The sequence below is a fragment of the Glycine max genome, chromosome 1, assembly GCF_000004515.6.
Source record: "Glycine max cultivar Williams 82 chromosome 1, Glycine_max_v4.0, whole genome shotgun sequence".
Taxonomy (NCBI): domain Eukaryota; kingdom Viridiplantae; phylum Streptophyta; class Magnoliopsida; order Fabales; family Fabaceae; genus Glycine; species Glycine max.
Window position 1 is genome coordinate 43,394,948 of NC_016088.4, and position 20,254 is coordinate 43,415,201.

General features: G+C 34.9%; 1 protein-coding gene, 1 non-coding gene and 1 pseudogene across 2 annotated transcripts; 1 reads left to right on the forward strand and 2 right to left on the reverse strand.

Annotated features, from left to right (window-relative positions):
- The first annotated feature begins 204 nt into the window (after positions 1-204).
- On the forward strand, positions 205-946 carry LOC106799799 (uncharacterized). Its single transcript, XM_014779326.1, has 5 exons — positions 205-251; positions 324-428; positions 506-575; positions 675-770; positions 851-946. Exons 1-5 carry the CDS (start codon positions 205-207, stop codon positions 944-946), a joined length of 414 nt encoding a protein of 137 aa, XP_014634812.1.
- Positions 947-2,669: 1,723 nt separating this feature from the next.
- LOC100783416 (vacuolar cation/proton exchanger 3-like) lies at positions 2,670-14,327 on the reverse strand (annotated as a pseudogene).
- Positions 14,328-18,489: 4,162 nt separating this feature from the next.
- Positions 18,490-18,601, reverse strand: MIR4359A (microRNA MIR4359a). Its single transcript, NR_126600.1, has one exon. It is a non-coding gene; the product is annotated as a microRNA MIR4359a (primary transcript).
- Between the last annotated feature and the right edge of the window lie 1,653 nt (positions 18,602-20,254).

Here is a 20,254-nt window from a genome sequence, read left to right on the forward strand (position 1 = left end):
GTTGTGGATTCTGTAAGTCATTTTAGATTACTTTTAATTACCCAAGTTATTGCTTTCAACTCATAAATATTTAACATAAACAGACATCTGACAGAAATAAGTATGCGAGCAGGGAATTTGGATATCTATGGATTCCTTGAGCCACAATCCATTAAGAGGTCTGGGCAATCATAGTTTGAGACTGAAAGTTACATAAAGAGTTGGATGCAGAGTTCAAAACGCGATGTCTATCTTGGGGCCTACCTGAATGGGTAAGTCACACAAAATAACTGAATTTAATTAATGTTTACTAATATGCTAATCCATATTCATCCCCACTGCAGCGAACACTGGCAGATGGTGGCCATTGTGCCCAAGGAACACCGAGTTGTTTGGTTTAGTTCATTGCATATTAGGCTAGACAGCTACCTTAAGGAAATAATTAACAGGTCAGTGTTCTTTTCAATTCATTTGCATTCAAATACCTCAACAACACCACTTTTTAATTGTTACTCGCCTAGAACAGTGCTTTAAAAGGTCTTGATGATGCTCCACAGCCTAAATCAAAGGTTCCTGCTAGGTGGATTATCGTCAAGGTACGTCATTTACATATATAAAACTTCCACTTATATATACTTCTTATGTGTCTGTACACTAATTGTTTAATTAATATCCAAATTTCATTATGTATTTAGTGTAATAGACAAAAAGGAAGTACTGAGTGCGGCTATTGTGTCATGCAATGGATGTCCACCATTATTTTAGGAAGTTTCAGGAATAACTGGGAAGCGGTACGTTTATTTCAAACAAATTCGATTTTTTATAATTTGTATTACATTATTAACATATTATCATTTATTTTATCATGCAGTATTTTAACGATGCTAGACCATTGGAGCCAGAGAGATTAAAGGCGTTGCGGATCCAATGGGTACAGTATTATCTTCGAGTTAAAGATCAGAGCTAGCATTTAGGGACATTAAGTTTAGCTTAGTTTACTTTGGTTTAACATTTTTGACATTTCCTATGTAATTTGAGCATTGAATTCATTTGTTGATAGTTGTTTATGATAAATCAATTATTCAATGTTTATTGTGTGATTAAAACTGCTTGAAAGCAGAATAAAATGTTTATTTGCTGTGAATTCAATCTGAAATTGCATTTTACAGGTACAATTTTGGGTTTATTGTAAAAACAGAAAGTTTATATAAAAAAAACTTGAAAACAACATCGGTTATTAACAAAAACCGATGTTAATAAATCAAACAACATCGGTTTCTTACAAAAACCAATGTCAACATGCACATTAACATCGGTTATTTATAAATAATTGATGTTAATGTACACAGGTTAACATCAATTATTTATAAATAACTGATGTTATATATAACTAACTAGAAAATCGATGTTAATATATTACATTAACATCGGTTTTTACAGAAAACCGATGTCAACGCCCATCATGCATACACTTATTTTGTTGTACTTCTTTGTATATAACATCGGTTATTTAGAAAACCGATGTTATCGTTTTTATGTTAACATCGGTTTTTTAAAACTGATGTTAACGATAATACATTCAACATCGGTACTTTTAACATCAGTTTTAAAACCGATGTAGAATGTCGTAAATAACCGATGTTGAAAGTGTATTTTCTAATAGTGTACTACTATGAAACATAATATTGATAAGGCACTTACATTATATGTAGCTCAACGTCATACTTCATACTTTATTTTGCATCCATTTTCTTCAATAGCTTGCTCTAAGAGTTTTCCTCCAACTTGAAACAACCTAACACATGACATAAAGGAAGAGATGAAAAATACATTGCACACCACATAAGCCACTCAAAAAACCAAATAAGAAACTAACGTCAAATTAGTTGACTACACAATTGGGTGGGCAATCCATAAACTTGACCAACTTAAAGGTTCAACACAACATTTTATTCATCGCAAAAGCTCACATAGAGCAAATTGTATAAAAAGCAAACCTTTTTGGGCTCTGTTCTTTCAATGTAAATTACAATTTCAGAAACATATTACTCCCAGTCTTTTAGGGGAATTGTTTATTTGTTAGTGAAAGGATACTTGATAGGAACTTAGATATATACTATAGAATTATAGAAAATACAGAATCAGAACTGATAGTACAAGAATTGAAAAAAATACCATAGAAAGGAAATTCAGAAAAAGAAAAGATGTCAGAGAAGAAAGCTCCTCTGCCCTAGTGGCATTATCCACACCCTAAACCTTTTCCTAAAAAGTGCACACCAATCCTCATAGTGCCCCCTCATCTTTTTTGATATTCACATTCCCTTGGATGACTCACAAGAGTCACAACACCATCTCCAATCTCCTTCTGTCTGCAGTCCAATTTGCTAGCAGGGTTTTGTATACTCAATTATGCCCTTTTTTCCTTCTCCTGTACACCTAGATTGGAGGCCCAATAAAAAAATTGAAAGATACTACTTAGATGTGTAAAAAGGCACATTACATAAGTAATTAGATCCTAGTAGGCCAAACAACAACACCCAACTTGAGAGAAAATGTTTCACAAGGCAGATAAGATACAGTGTGCAAAAAAACTTCAAAGTTCAAACTATTTGTTAATCATGCAAAGGCACCTTTTTCTATGTGCTTAAAACATTTGTTTATAGGTTAAAAACAAAGACTACCAGTTACCCTCAAAACATATCAACTACACCCATGAAGAGCAACACATCTCGAATATTGCTAACCTGCATAGTATTTTCCAATCTTGCTACATCAACCAAAAATGGGTGATCAATAACGAGATCTACTAGTACCTACAACCAACCAATTTTAAATTATAATACATTCCCACCTGTAATAATTAAATATAAATTCACAATATCAATCTAAATCCATTAATGAGCACAAGTATCTTGCTTACCCAGGGGTTAATTTTATTACAATCACCATCTAATTTGTCCATGAATTTCACATACAAGCAAAATCAACAACTAGCACAAATGACTAATGTTTAACAATAGAAATCTTTTAGTCACAAACATTCCTATAAATTTACCTTTAACCAGTCAAATGGTGTTCTATCCTCATATCAACGGGGTACCTCTAACTAGCCCCAAAAAGGGTCTTCCAGTTAGAAGTTGTAACAGTATGACTCCAAACGAATATACATCCGATTCTGGTGTAAGCTTGCCAATGACAAAATACTTTGGATCCACATATGCCAAACGTACATTTGAGTTATTACATATTGTGCTTGTGTCAACTGAATCCAAACTTCGCTGAGCTAAACTAGGAATGCCCAAGTCACTAAGTTCGACAACAAAGTTGGCATCAAGGAGAACCTTACTAGGTTTCAAATTCCCATGGATAATATAAGGCTCACTAGGGTGAAGGAAGATTCGAGTAGAGCATATGTTAGTAGCAATGGATATTCAAATTTGCCATGGAAGTGGATTCTTTTCTTTGTGGGCAAGATGGCTTTTGAGGCTGCCATTGTTTATGTACTCATACACAAGTGACCAAGACTCTGCATAGCTTCCCATTAGTGTTAATAGGTTTGGATGTCTTACCCTATTCAAGACCTCTACTTGAAATCCAACCAATAATATAGCCAAAGCAAAATAAAAATTTGAGTTCCTCATGGACAAAGAAGCTACAACAGAATCATTCAGTCAAGGTTTTTTTGGATCATCCACTCAATACAATTTAATCTCATAGATACTTGAAGATCAGAAGCTTGGAATTTTAGTGTCATACATACATACATACACACACACACACACACATATATGTGTGTGTGTGTGTGTGTGTGTGTGTATGTATATATATATATATATATATATATATATATATATATATATATATATATATATATATAAAATTTAAGCAGATAACAGGAACCAATTAGACCAAACTGTAAAGTGAAAAGAAAATAGAACTCCAGACTCCAGAGACTTAAATAACAAATACATCAAATTATCCAAACATCTTCTGAAAATGAATCATGTAGAAAAATACCTATGCATTCGTGCTACTATACCTATGGTATAAGAAACCAAACCAGGAATAACACGAATTTTTATTTACCTGAGATGTCGATCATGTAAGCTATGAAATTAACCACAACAGAATAAGTAATTCATGTTAAACGTTAAAGAAAAAAGAATATCATATGTATAAGTTGTGATGACATGTGCTTGCACAATGCAGAGTACCTAAACAAAAAGGAAAAAGATAATTGTGACCATGGACAAATCATAGCTAGACCCACAAAATGAAAGATGCAACATTACCGTAAACTCACCATGACCCAGTTTAAAAAAATAAAAATTAATTAAAATAAAAACCTGAAAGATATGAAGCTCTCCATCCAAAACTTTTGCTTTGCAAGCTTGTAAGATTTGTTAAAATCATGTTTTCTCCAAAAAAATTTCTTCAAAGAGAAATGAATTGGTTTCCCTTACGTCTTCCCCCCCCCCCCCTCATTATATCAAGAAGAAATTAACCACTAGAATAAGAAAAAATTGCAACAAAAAAAAAAAAGAAAATCGACAATTGCAAATTGGAGATGAAAGAAGCCAAGTGAACTTAAAACCTACGCTATGGAAATGGAAATGGATTGTGGTTCTTAAATCGCAATGTTCAGTGAATTTGGTTGCACAACAGATAGGAATTGAAAGAAACTTAGAGGAAATGAAAAGAGACACACAGAGAGAAAAGGAACCGAAAGCAGAGAAGAGTGAGTGAGGGAGAAGAAACAGAAATGGGTGTGCGATAATGTGGATTGAACCATTGTCACACAAAGGAGAAGAAAAAGAAGCAAAGCGACCATGAAGGAAGAGTGAGAGGGATTCAAAGAGTTGGAACACCAATAGATGTAGTTGCGGCTTCGAACCCTAGAGGGGAGTCGAAGAGTGAGAGTGATTATATTTAATTACAAAAATGTCACCGCCTGATATACTAAGACGGTTCTTAAGGAATCGTCTTCATTTTGGTATCGTAGAAAATAATTTTTCTACTAATGGGTGCACGGACATGGATCAATGCAATTTGGATTGTTGAATTCTTTGGTGTAAATATGAACTTTTTGTTTTTCTGATACACATGACAACTATTTTTAATGATGAACTAATGCGTGGACACTTCTTTGAATCAGTACAATCTAAATCCCATATTTTGTTGGTACAATCTTGATTGTTTCTTTTTTTCTGAGCACAGGACAAAGCTTGTAGTAATCCAAACACTTAAATAGTTTATGCATTTGTATATAACAACAAAGGTAGCATAAGACAACTCATTGTCTTCATATTCACTATTTTCCTAACAAAATGGATAGATTCTTTGTTGTTGTGTATTACAATTGTTGGACATGTGGCCTCAATAACTTTAGAGAGGGGGGGGGGGGGGGGGCTGAATTAAGTTTCAAAATTTCCTAACAAACTTTTACCCCCCCCCCCCCTTCTAAATGATAGGCTCAGAATGCAGAAGAAGAAACAACAATCAATTTAATAATGTTCTTTAAACATGCAAGACAAAATTGATTGCAATAACATAAATGAGATAAGGGAAGAGAGAAATGAAAACTCGATTTATACTGTTTCAGCCACTTCTCGTGCCTATGTCTAGTCCTTATGCAATCCACTTGAGATTTTCCACTATCTCTCTAAATCCTTTACAGACTTTGAACACACCTTGGGACCGCTCACCCTTGTGTTCAAAGATTCTCCAAGAGACAACTCGTCTCTTGATTACAGCTCTCACAATCCAAGAGACAACAGTCTCTTGATTATAACTGACTTTTTGAGATGAACAAAAAGATTTCTCTCCTTTAGAGTGGATGATACAATTTGAAGTTCCTAGTGAAATTTCTCTCTTTTAGAGATGATATTACAATTTGAAGTTTCTGGATGAATTCTCAATAGATTTGCAAGTGTTTTCCCAAGAGTTGTTGAGAAAGCATTTGACAATTAAGTTCTCTTAGAATCTCTCTCTCTTTCTTTTTGAAGTCAGACACACATATATAGGCCCTTCATGCCTTTTCAAAATGGTTTGAAGAGACGTGTCTTTTCAAAAAGCTTTTTCTGAAATTCTTTATTGGTAATCGATTACAGGTTTTTGGTAATCAATTACACAGTTATATTTTGAAGGGTCATGGCTTTTCAAAGTGTTTTTTGAAGTGTCGTTGCTAGTAATCGATTGGAAACAATGTGTTTTGAGGCAAAAACTTGATCAACCAATGAGATTGTTTGAGGCCTTATCTTTTTCTTGATCTTGTTTGCTTGATCTTGAATTAATCTTGAAACAATGCTTAACCTTGGAATGTTTGTTGAGTTAATCTTGAAAGCAATCTTGTTTGATTATTCTTTGGCATCATCAAAACCATGTATTCATACATTCACAACAATTGTGATATGTTACCAACTTATAAACTCACTTCACAAGTCATACTAGAGAATTGGCAAATACAACAAATTCTTGCTCATGTGACCTCTTGTTCAAAAAAGCATTTCTCATTTTTTCTTGAGAATCATGCCATAACTCTCATCTATATTACATTATGAGATGAAAATCTTGTAAAAAAATTCATTGACCTATTTACACAAACAAGAGACAACCAAATAGATTGCAAGCTAGTGCATGCAAACCTCTTCAGCTTTCTAGCTTTCTGTGTGGGGATGGCAATCATTAAAATGAACAAATAACAAATGCATTGAATCTCATCCAAAGTTTGGAAGTTACATCCCTTTATCTCATAGAAAGCAAAACCAACCAATATGCTTGCAATCAAGTGCCCATAGTTAATTAAATTCCATAGAGTTCTTGAGTGCACACAAAAATATATGTATGCATGTGTATATAGCTAGAGAACATATGAACTTACGTATTAAGCTTTAGAAACTGCTTCAGTTTTCTTATATAAGCATTGTTAGAAACATTAGTTTGGTGTGCCAAAAGGATTGAGCAAAATTTTAGATATGGATTATAAATATAAATTTTAAGTATTTTTGCCACAAGAAAGTGTCACATTGTACTTACTAGGGGTGTTCTTTGTACGAAAAAGCATGCCCTAATAACAATGTAGCAGAGTATGAGAACAAGGCCTTTCATGTAGTGAGAAGTTCAATCCTACAAAGATATACATGGAAAAGAAATAGTGAATCAAGATATATACCAAATCTAATTGTGATGTTTCAACCAATGAAATGATGGTATACAAGTATACATGTAATATGAAGGTTGTGATTATTATGGCCAAAGCAAGAGATCTTGTTTCTAGGAAGTTGAAGTTAAGGTCCATTTTGATACCCATAATCCAAGCAACAATCACACATAAGGGAACCTATAATAATATCAAATTTTGTTAATTAAAACATTTATTAATCAAACAACAAAGCTAAATGGAAGCATACATTTTTTATTAAGGTAAATGCTTACCACAAACATGCTAATTTGAGTTGAAGAACCCAAGGAAACACCCAACGAGATGTCCTACAGTAACATCAACAACTTAATTAGTCTCAAAGAATTAAATCACGTGCATTTTTTGTTTCTCACATTAAAAAAGAAGTATCTGAATTTTACAAAACTAGCAATTAAAGTTGGTACCAGTTTGTTCTTGAAACCAAATATGATTGCTCCTACATGTTCGGTTGCATTGCCAACTATTGGAAGCAAGATTATGCTAAGGAAGCTAACGAACAAACCCCAGGAATCAAATGCATCCTGTTCAAATTCACATTTTAATTTTATAGAGGGGAAATAGGAAGGAAACATGTACTGTTTAGGGTCCTCAAAATACATGTGTTATGCTATGTGATACTTCAAGACACGCGTCAATCTTCCATGTCAGCCACACGAGTACGGACGTTCAGCCCTTAACAGCCTAGCTCTCCAACCTCTTATTATTTGAATATACCGTTATCAATGTGTTTGAAACATTCGCTGAAATTTGTAAAGATAAAATAAAAATAATTTATTTTCATACATTTGAAAATTTAATGCTTGTTATTATTTCTCAACTGTTTTCCCCCTCAAAATAGTTATCCCCAAAATACCCCCAAACTTCTTTACAACTTTTTTCCAACTTCATACCCTTTTTCCTAATTTCTTGACTCATATGAGAAAAAAAATTGTATATCTTAGACTCAAATATAAAAATATTTAACTAAGTTCACTCTAATTTAATGATAAGATTCCTAAAATACCATTCATTTAATTATAACTCTATTTTTAAGGATATTATTTTATTTATAATATCAAGTTCTAATGAATGATATTTTAGAAATAATCTTATTTTTTTACTTGAGATTAGTAAAATTAAATAATTTTAATCAAACATTTTTAATCAATGTGAAAATAATTATTTTTTCTTATATTTAAGTCCAAAGAGAGGAAATAAAAAAAATTATGTCATCCCAACGAAATTAATTATAAACAAATAAATGGTTGGCATTATAATTGATTATAACAATAATCAATTATATATAATTGATTATTGAAATAATCAATTATATATAATTGATTATTGAAATAATCTATTTTTTTTATAATAGTTGTCTTAAACACTCTCTAATTACGAATAAGAATGCATACATTTTATGCTTCAAATAGCTCCCGGTGAGTCCACAATTGGAAGACAAGGTAAGCACAATATGCAATCACCATAACAATGCTAGCAGCTCTAGACAACTGTAGAGATGAGTCTGCAGTGTCACTTGCTGAGGCACCAACATAATGTAATAGTAATGGCAGCAAGTGGCACAGCAATGCCACAAACAGCATAAGCAAGTTCATATTTGCCTGTCTCTACAAGAAAATTGCAAAACATTCAACCCCTTCGTTAACTCTAGCCAGTATTTGACTATAAAGTTCTTAATAGAGTGCAGGGCTATACTCTGTCATATTTTTGTTCTTGTCTAAGGTTTGCAAGGCCACCAATGAATAGAGAGGTTCGAAGAACAAGAAGAAGGTTAGAAATTATGGAACCCAAGAGAGAATATTTGACCAAAGAAATTTTGTTATGGCTAAGGGCGAAAATTGCTATGATGAGCTCTGTAGCATTCCCACAAGTTGCATTCAAAAGTGCTCCCACTGTGATTCAAGAAAATAAAAGGATTTAGTAACATGACAAATGATTTTACTAAAGTTTCATTTCTATTTCCAACACTGATATGACCAATTCAAATCGCGTGGTAATTCGTCTCAATAAACAGCTTTTACCCCATAGCATTTTGTGTGAAGACAAAATCCAAAGAGAGATTATGTAACAAGCATTGACATCCTTTTATTCTATATTTTTCTATGGTAACAATTTGACATTAATATTTAGTCCAAATTAAAGAAAAATGACTAGTAAAGTACATTGTGAAGAACTTCCAAAACAGATTGCTTTAATAGTACAGCTGTGGATCCATACACACCTGCAGGACCAGTGTAATAAGCAACTTGTCTGCCAAATACCAAGGGGACAAATAAAACAAGAATCAGCACAAGAACATAAAACGGTAAAATAAAATAAAAATTGTACCATGATTATTAATGACTAATGTACGGTCTAACTATAAGTAAAAATGCAACAACTAGCAAGGTTTCCTTACTCTGTCAAGAAGCTGACTCGTTCAGCAAGTGGAGTTAGCCCGAGTAAACTCAACACAAAAACCCAAGACTGTACGCAAAAAAAGAGAGCACAGGGTTCATATCATCCCATAATATAACATTAACAACCTCAATGGTCGATTGACAAGTGATAGCAAAATCCAACCTACATTATACAGTTTCTCTTTTTTTTTTACAGATACATTATATTGTTTCTAGAAATACATTTATGCAAAAATATGAAAAATTCACGATATAGATACCTTAATTTTATTTCCTTTTTCCCATTTAATTGAAAAGATTCCCAAGAACACATTAACCATCTCATCATACAGTAAGACTAATTATCAAAAGTGATTGTTATGAAATAAATTTCAATGAATAAACCAGAATAGATATAACTCCATGATTGACACATTGGGTAGATAAAAACACTAGTGGATTATTAACCTTTTGTAAACCCGGCTAATATATATATGTGTAATTGAAGTTTTTAATTTACTAGAAAAAAATAATAAAACTCAGTTACATATTTCAATTGGTGGGACAATTCATATTTCCTAAATCATATGAAAACAAAAATTGATGCAGTTGAAAAGAAACGAACTCATTATAAAAACATAATTTTGATTTCATGACCGATGTGAGGATCTTGTAAGTAAATAATCTATAAGCATGATATGTCATTGTTTTCTTCTATTTCTTAACCTTTTTTGTCACCATTTTAATTACTGATTAGCCTTAATTGTCAAATTAATTAGGCAGTTTTATCATTTGGGTCTACTTGACTAATTTTGTGTTTTTAATTTAATTTTAGGAGAATTATAAGCAATTTGGCTTGAATCCAGAATTGGGCTTGGACTTGAAGAGAGCAGACAATTTTATTTTATCAAATCTTATCTTATCCAGATTTTACTTCATCTAGATTTTATTTCGTCCAGATTTTATTTCATCCAATCTTATCTTATCTTGTCCAGATTTTATTTTATTTTGTTTATGGGCTTGGACTTAAAACAGATTTGTAAGCTTTGGGGCTGAGGACCTATATAATAGCACCAGGGTTTTAGTTTAGAGAGTTTTGGGAGAGGAGAATAATTTTACGGTTTTGCAATTCCAGTTTTTACTATTCATGCGCACTGTTCACGTAGCAATAAAATTTGTTTTCTGCAATTTCGTTTTCCGCTTCAATCTGCAATTTCATTTTTTGCTGATTAATGGAAGGCTAAGTCTCCAACGTTGTTTTCTCTTGAGGATCAAGCACAACTCTCTTTGAGGTTTTGTTATTACTATTGAATTTTGATCTGTTTTTCCTCTTCATCAATTGTTCTGTATTTGTTGCTATTAATCCATGCATGCTTAGTGTTTGATTAATTGCCTCTGTGCTTAATTTACATTCATGCTTAATGATCAGTTTCGTTCATGATTAATTGGTGTATGTGTTGCTTAATCACATAATGACAACCTTATGTTAATTTTCGCTTAGTAATTTAATTAAGGGTTGGACTAAGTGGTTGAACTGATTAGGGATAAATCCTTATAACCTATGATAAGAGACTTGCTTGTGAATCAAGGGAAAATAACATGTTTTAATTCTGTTATTTCTTTAATTTGAATTTGCTTGTGGTTTAATTTACAAAACAAACAAACCCTCCCAATTCGTTACTATTTTATTACTATATGTTATGAACGTTTGATTGACCATTACTCGTTGGGAGACAACCTAGGATCACTTTCTAGATACTGCATTTTTAATGTTTATTTGATTCGGGTACAGCCTCGATCAAAGCACTTCTGTACATTCTGTACACACTCTCTGAGGCCTTGAGGTCTATCCTCACTTATTGAGTCCTGAGGACTCAACTCACCTAAACTAATATGTATAAAAAAATAAGGACTCAACTCACCTAAACTAATATGTATAAAAAAATATATTTCCTAGATCATATAATAATTTCTAGATCGGGTATAAGTAAGAAATACAAAATTAAGAAAGAGAACTCACTCTTCCAAAGCCCTAGCATTCAGCAACAATGGCAAGGGGAATGGCTGGGAAAAGAATAGAGAGCTTGGTTCCAAGGATAACCTCTTGTAAATTCACCAACACATTTCTGACGTGCACTATTAGAAAATACACTTTCAACATCGGCTATTTAGAACATTCTACATCGGTTCTAAAATCGATGTTGAAAGTGTCAATGTTTAATGTATGAATGTTAACATCGGTTTTGTAAAACCGATGTTAACATATATATGATGACATCGGTTCTCTGAATACCCAATGTTAAACACAATGAACAACAACAAAAAAGTGTACGTATGATGAACGTTGACATCGGTTTTGCAGTACAACCGATGTTAATATGTTATATTAACATCGGTTTTCTAAAAAAACCGATGTTAATATATTCCATTAACATCGGTTTTTCTAGAATACCGATGTCAACGTTGATGATGCATACACTTATTTGGTGTAGTTCTTTGTGTATAACATCGGTTATGTGTAGACAACCGATGTTAATATTCAAATGTTCATATCGGTTATTTATAAATAACCGATGTTAATATACAAGAGTTGACATCGGTTATCTACAGATGGCCGATGTTAAAATACAAAGGCTGACATCGGTTATATACAAATAACCGATGTTAATATACAAACGTTAACATCGATTGTCTATTACAACCGATATTAAAGTTCATGTCGACATCGATTTTTGTAAATAACCGATGTTGTTTAACATATTAACATCGGTTTTTGTTAATAACCGATGTTGTTTTCAAGTATTTTGTTTTATATATACTTTCTATTTTTATAGTAAACCCAAAATTGTACTTGTCAAATGCAATTTCAAGGCCAATTCACAGTACTTGTCAAATGCAATTTCAAGGCCAATTCACAGCAAATAAACATTTTATTCTGCTTTCAAGCAGTTTTAATGATAAAAAACATCAAATAATTGATTTATCATAAAGAACAATCATCAAATGAATTCAATGTTCATATTACATAGAAAATGTCAAAAATGTTAAACCAAAGTAAAATAAGGAAAAAAACCAATGTCCCTAAATCCTAGGCCTAATCTCTAACTCGGAGATAAAACTGTGCCCACTGGATCCGCAATGCCTTTAATCTCTCTGGCTCCAATGGTCTAGGATCGTTAAAATACTGCATGATGAAATAAATCATAATAAGTTAATAATGTAATACAAATTATAAATAAATCGATTTTGTTTGAAATAAACTTACCGCTTCCCAATTATTCTTAAAAGTTCCTAAAATGATGGTGGACATCCAGTGCATGACATAGTAGCCGCACTCAGTACTTCCTTTTTGTCTATTACACTAAATACATAATGAAATTTGGATATTAATTAAACAACTAGTGTACAGACACATAAAGAAATATATATAAGTCGAAGTTTTATGTAAATGACGTACCTTGACGACAATCCACCTAGCAGAAGCCTTTGATTTAGGCTGTGGAGCATCATCAAGACCTTTTAACGCACTGTTCCAGATGAGTAACAATTAACAACTGGTGTTGTACGATGAGGTATTACAATGCAAATGTATTGAAAGGAACACTAACCTATTAATAATCCCCTTAAGGTAGTTGTCTGGCCTGTTATGCAATGAACAAAACTAGACAACTAGGTGTTCCTTGGACAGGATGACCACCATCTGCCAATGTCCACTGCAGTGGAACCTAAAATGGGTTAGTACATTAGTAAACATTAATTAAATTTAGTTATTTTATGACTTACCCATTTAGGTAGGCTCCAAGATAGACATCGCGTTGTGAACTCTGCATCCAACTCTTTATGTAACTTTCAGACTTAAACTGCGATTGCCCAGACCTCTGAATGGACTGTGGCTCGAGGAATCCATAGATATCAAAATTCCCCACTCGCATACATGTTTCAGTGAGATGCCTGTTTATGTTAAGTCAAAGTTAAATATTTATGAATTGAAAGCAATAACTTAGGTAATTAAAAATAATATAAAATGACTTACAGAATCCACAATTGTAACACTGATATGCTGAGACATTGACCACCGTGTGCGATTTCGGAGAGGTCTTCGTGCTTTATGTGGAGGGGGAAATCTGGATTAAAGACCCTGAACACGGTGGCATCCCATCTAACCTGATAAGGCCTCAAGAAAAGCTCTGGGATGGTCAATGTCATCAGATAAAGCGGATCATCGACCTCCGGATTGGGCTTTGGAGGTGGTTTTGCCGGAGACACAGCTACATGTTCATGAAACAAAGTTAAATAGCCTAATTTGAGGCACGCTTAATGAATTAATTTAAAAAGAAGAAACATATAGTAAGGACAATAAGTACCTGCTGTGATAAAGACTTGACCAGATGTGTCGGCCAAGCAAGGAAGGTGAGAAGTGCCTGCCCCACTAAGGAAACCTCATCAGTGGGTATAGGAACTGGAGCATCTGCATCTGTAACCTCCTCCACACTCACCTTTACATGGCCAGGCAACAAAGGAGTGTTATGAACAATAGTGGATCCCTCATAAACTCTCCCCATGGCAACCAGGCGGGCAGGATCTGCTTCTATGTACAAACCGCACCTGTTAGAGTCACCCGTCTCAGGATCATTTCCTAAGGGATCAACACAAATCCCCTTTATGCTCACTCGAGGACTGGAGGGACCAACTAGAGGGTCAGGAGGCACTACAATTCCCTGAGATTGCATCTGCGACTGAAGCTGGGACTGCATGTGGCTGAAGGAAGCCATGACCTGCCGCGTCACTTTCTCTGTGATGGACTCCTCTAGCTGGTCCCTGATTTGCTGGGTCAGCTGCTGCAATTTGTCAGGAGGCAGGGAGGAAGCGCCGCGGGACGTCCGTGGAGCCGATCCAAAGTATTGTTTGATGGTGACACCGGCTCCAGCAGCACGGACACGTCCAGGGTGCTCTGATGTCCAATAGCAGCGGCGAGAATATCCTGACGTCCATGGGGGACGAAGGATCCCTGTGTGGCCTGCTCCTCAAAGGAATCCTGCACAGAAAACACACAGTGGTACATGGTATTCACAAAATATTGAAATATAATTGTAATGGTTAGTTGAAAATCACTTACAATCTTCTCAGGGATTTCCTTTGCGGCCTCAGTCGTCATCTCCCCTGTTTTCTTCGTGCAGGCCATCTTCCACTTCACGTGGCGTCTGACCGGGGATGGAGGGTCGATGATGCCATCAACGCTTCCTGACTGTGCAGTTTCCTCCAGCTTCTTCTTCGTCTTCTCAGCCAGGAGCTTTTGCTCCAAATAATTATAACCCCCACGAGACAAAACGTGGGGGGCATGATTCTACTTCTGGATGGCCTGTGCCTTCTTGCGCACATCCTAAAAAAATTAAACAATAATGTTTGAAATTGGTAGAATGAAGTATAACAACATCATTTTATTTGAAAAACAACTTAAATGCCAAGGAACATACCTCCCAAGAAGGGTCTCTGCGAGTCTGGCAAAACTGGGCCCACTTTTCCTTGCTGATGTCGTATTTCTCACAGACAGTGTCCTCGACACCGTCCTGATCGGCTGCAAGGGCCCATTTCCTCGTGAGGTCTGATTTAAACTGCCTCCATCTCTCCCCCACGGTTTGCAGTAACTTCCTTTTCGTCCTACTGTCAGAAGCCTCTGGGATATCAAATTCCGCCTGATAGCATGAAATAAAGTTTATTTGTTACAATAATGTAGTTTTTGGCTATTAATTAAACAAAATCAAATAAGCAAAGAAAAATACCTGAATATCCTCCCAAATCAAGTCCTTCTGAGCAGTAGGGACCTCTTTCCAGTTCTCGTAGGTGACGTCCACCTTATCACGCGCCACAATCCCCAAATATGTTCTTAATTTCTTCCTGTGGAGACCGTCGGCCTTCCCGGTAGTAGGATCAACATGCACCACTGGTCTCTCAGCACCAGGTGGTCTAGTGGACAACGATCGTAGACGTGAGGCTTTGCGTGTCCGCTTCACGACAGACGGCGAAGTCTATGCTTCCAAAGGAGAAGGAGGAGAAGGAGGAGTGGAGACAGGTGGAGAACCCATGATCTTTTATACAATAACATACAACAACATACAAAATAGGATTAATCAAAAGAGGATCAGTCATAAGTTTTTTTTTGGAAGGCAAAAGTATAATATTATTAATAAAACATAACAGCTTATCATCAACAAGTTTAAGACCAAGTTGGCATCTTGGAAGCATACATGTCTCTCGATGGGGGGTAGAATCACCATCATCAATTTTGTTTTGACAGCTTTGCCCATCTACTTGCTGTCTTTTTACAAAATCCCCAAAAAAGTAGTTCATAAGATATTATCTATTCAGAGAAACTTTCTTTAGGGAGGTGACAATGAGACAACTAAGATCCCTTGGGTCAAATGGGATACAGTTTGTCTTCCTAAAATCAGAGGGGGTTAGGAATTAAAGACTTGAACAAGTTTAATCAGGCCTTGCTTGGCAAATGGGGTTGGCAGTTGGCAAATAATCAGCACCAGCTTTGGGCAAGAACCTTATTGTCCAAATATGGAGGTTGGCATGCCTTACTATATGGCAGAAGCAGTGCAGACATTTCTCCTTGGTGGAAGGATTTAAAATCTGTCTTCCAGCAGCAGCACCACAATAGTTTGACCAGTAACTTGAGGTGGAAGGTGGGTAATGGGGCCAAAATCAACTTTTGGAAGGATAAGTGGAGGGGGGATGACTTAAACCTCTAAGATAAATATCCTGCTCTGTACCAAGTGAGTCAATAGCAGAACTGTACTATCAGTCTAATGGGTCAATATGTTGACAATAGGTGGGATTGGAAGATACAGTGGAGGAGAAATTTCTTTGAGCATGAAATCGATATGGTGGTAGCTTTCATGGATGAGATTGATGGGGTTCAGATTCACCTTTCTAGCTTGGATTACCTCACTTGGAGGGCTGATCCTACTGGGTCTTATTCCACAAAGTCAGCATACAACCTCTTGATGGATGATGGCAGTTCTGATAATGAAGACAAAAACAGCAAGTGTTGGTCACGTCATGTTCTCTTGCACAAGAAATAGGAGTCTTTGGTGGGAGGTTTTGAGATGGGTTAGTAGAGTGGGCCATTTCCCCATTGACCCTAAAAATCATACAATTCTCTCATTGGAACAGCAAAAGCTATATAGACAAGAGATGGGCAGTGCTTTGGATAGCTTTATCCATGACTATTTGGAAGCATAGAAATTTAGTGGTTTTTAATAACCAGATTTTCAACCCCGAAAAAGTCATGGATGAAGCTTTATTCCACACTTGGTCATGGTTAAAATGTATGGACAAAGATTTCCATATTCATTTCAACCAATGGTCTACTAGCTTGAGGGAGGAGTTGTCTTAGGGGGTTGTTTCCTTTTTGGTTTCAGCTAATCTGGTTATGTAACTTTCAGATGGGTTAGGCAATTTTGCCTTGTATTTTTTTAATCCTCTCTTCAGTACACCTAGTACTATATTATATATAATACTACTGATTTTTGCTGTGCAAAAAAAAAAACCATAGAAGAAGAAAAAATGCTATTCAAGAAATTGAGGCAGCTACCAGATTTTTAGAACATACAACAAAGATTCATATTCATCCACATTCAGTAGATTGCTGGAAACTGAGAGCAGAACCTAATGGACAGTACACAACAAGGAGCGCATACCTTTTGATGCATGGAGAAGCAACTAAGGAAAATAGTGATGGAGTGTTTACGGAGTTATGGAAATTACAAATCCCACCAAAAGCAGCTATCTTTGCAAGGAGATTGGTTAAAGACAGACTGCCAACCAAGCTTAATCTAAGAAGAAGACAAATACAACTCAAGGGTTAATGTGACTGCAAAAAAACTAGTAGTTATGCTTTAGAAGACTAGTTCAAGAAAAAAAAATCTAGAAGGAAATCAACAAAATACAAAATAAAACTATACTTTTTTGGTAAAATACATAATTAAATATAAAAAAACATGCATTGGATAGTTGACCCTCAATCAATCACACCAAATTTTGTTCCTTCAAGCTCATATCCCACCAAATACTACGAATCAATGGGGATATTAAAAACATCAGGCAGAAGTTAAACATCATCCAAAAGGCTATGAACAATAAGGCCAAACAACTTGAATAGCCACTATCCCAAAAAGCTATAAGATATGAAGCATGGAAACAAAAACTAGAGCATGAAAGAAACGACTACACAACAACAGTGAAGGAAGAAAGTAGATGCTTCCAAGCAACAACTCAACAAAATAAGACAATATTTTTACACAGCTTTCCAAGCAACACTACCTGCATTCCAAACCCTAGCTAGTAGTAGTAACTAAATAAGAAACTAACTAACAATCTATAAGAACAAAGAGCACAAACACCACGTACACGGAAGCACAAACTTACAATGAAGACATGAAGCTTACCTCGAACACAACAGCGACAATGCCGGTGAGATTGTACCTCAGCTGACCACAAACACCACGTACTACCAGTCAAATGTACCTCAGGTGACCACCACTTTGCCAATCCTTGCACCAGAAACCAAAAAAGGTCCTTAGCTTAACCACGAGTTCCAGAAACAGACCTAGCACGGTCACGCTCTTTAGTTCAATAGAACAACACAGGTAGACGAAGCGTACCTGTCACGGTCTTCAGTGCAATGGAGAACAACAACCTTTGATGTTAACAGTGCAATGGAGAAGAGAGCACGAAAGGGTACACAGAGAAGAAGAAAGCGCGAGAGGGTAAACGAAGAAGAAGGGAGCGCAAGCGAAATAGGTCGCGTCAAATATAAATTAAAATGTAAGTTTAACATCGGTTATCAATAAAACACCGATGTTAACAAATTGATGTCAACGTTAACATTGGTTTTATTCAAAAAACCGATGTTAACTGATTATATGTTAACATCGGTTTTCTGAAAATCGATGTTAACGAATCGACTATAACATCGATTTTCTTGAAAACCGATGTTAGAGTCACTTCGTTAACATTGATTTTCATAAAACCGATGTTAAGAAATACACATTATTTATAATTATGTCACCGCGTTTACGTTAACATCGATTTTTGACAAAATCGATATTAATCCGCCGATGTTAAATCAGCTTTTTCTAGTAGTGGTGGCCAGACCAAACCTTGGACACGAGAATTAGGACAGATTTCTTGCGCAACGAAGAAGATGACATGTTAGTGCTGTTCTTTCATGTCTCATTTCCTTGCTCAACCCCTTCATGTTGTTCCCACCACCACTATTTTCCATCACCAATGATACCTCATGGTTTGGAGGAGCCATTTCTTCTAGACCTGAAATTATGTTGTATTGAATGACTAAGCAAAAGTTTATGTATATGATAACGTGGCAACCTATTATGTATGAATGACTAGCCACCAGTAAAGCAAGGGGTGTCACATGTGGGCACAAAGTGCAAGTTACAGATATAGGTTCCTGTTTGCTCACATAATTAACACAGACATTATTAGTGAAAAGTCAAACATTTTACATAATTGGAATTGGAATTGGAAAAGAAATGAAGAAAGTCACATGCTAAAAATTATTACTAATAATGTATATACATTTAGTTTAAAACATATGAACAAGATTAATTAAATTACAAGTATATTTTAATCTAATTACGATTATATTATTAAAATAGGTCGGGTGTATTAAATTAGAAACTCATGAATAAGTGATCAAACCCAATTATAATTGGATGAGTTAATTTAAGTTCAACTTAACTGATGACTCAATTCAACCCATTGAAATGGAGTTGAGTTGGATTAGGTTAATCAGTTGAAGAGTCGTGACCAATCCATTTATACTCTTAAAAAAATTCACTAATTATCAAAATGAGGTAGATTATGAAAATTTATTCAATTTTACTTCATAAATGTGTACGTCGTGGATGGGAATCACAGTTTTTAAATGGGATGTCGTCCTATATTTTTTACTTCATAATTTTTTTTTTTTCAATTTTAGATGAACATCCGATAAGGCTTATGAAAGGCATGGGTTTATTATGATCATCACTCTTTCAATTCAAGACATCTGCATAAATTGTATAGGTTATACCATACATAAATATGTAGGGTCTCACGCATAATTCTTAGGTACGCAAATAGTATTCCTTCTAAAAAAAAGGTACGCAACAGTATCTCTTACAAGATGTTGCTACTCTATACCAATTTCTTGCTGATTAAAAAAAAAGGACGCTATCAAATTCTTAGTTGATTATCAGAACTAGTGTCGCAAGTGACTTGACTACTGTCATCCTTAACCACCAAATAATCTTCTCAATGTACAATTTAGTGCATGGAATCATGAGCTGGCCTATGGTGACTGCATGCTAGCTGAATTTATTTCATATTTGACGATCAAGAATTTTTATTCAGATTGCTATGGTTCTTATTCAGCTTATGCTCAAGTCTTGTTCAACTCCTAAGGATCAAGCTTTGGTGAATTACAAGGTTAGAGCCAACAAGACTAGCAACAATTAAGTAACTCTCTTGACAACTTTGCTTTGGATTTGAGGAACAACTCATTTAATAGTGATTTGGGTGTATATGCAGACAGTGTAAAATTATTGATTTTAGTTTGGAGGAGCCTTAATTAATATTTTATTTTGTTATTAATTTTACTGGTTGTATATAGTTTCATGCATTAGACTCT

Bases quoted from the DNA above. Each gene is read 5' to 3' on its own strand.
- LOC106799799 (XM_014779326.1), top strand. From the start codon at position 205: ATGCAGAGTTCAAAACGCGATGTCTATCTTGGGGCCTACCTGAATGG. The intron at 252-323 runs GTAAGTCACACA...TCCCCACTGCAG, and splicing joins CTTGGGGCCTACCTGAATGG to CGAACACTGGCAGATGGTGG. The intron at 576-674 runs GTACGTCATTTA...TTATGTATTTAG, and splicing joins CTAGGTGGATTATCGTCAAG to TGTAATAGACAAAAAGGAAG.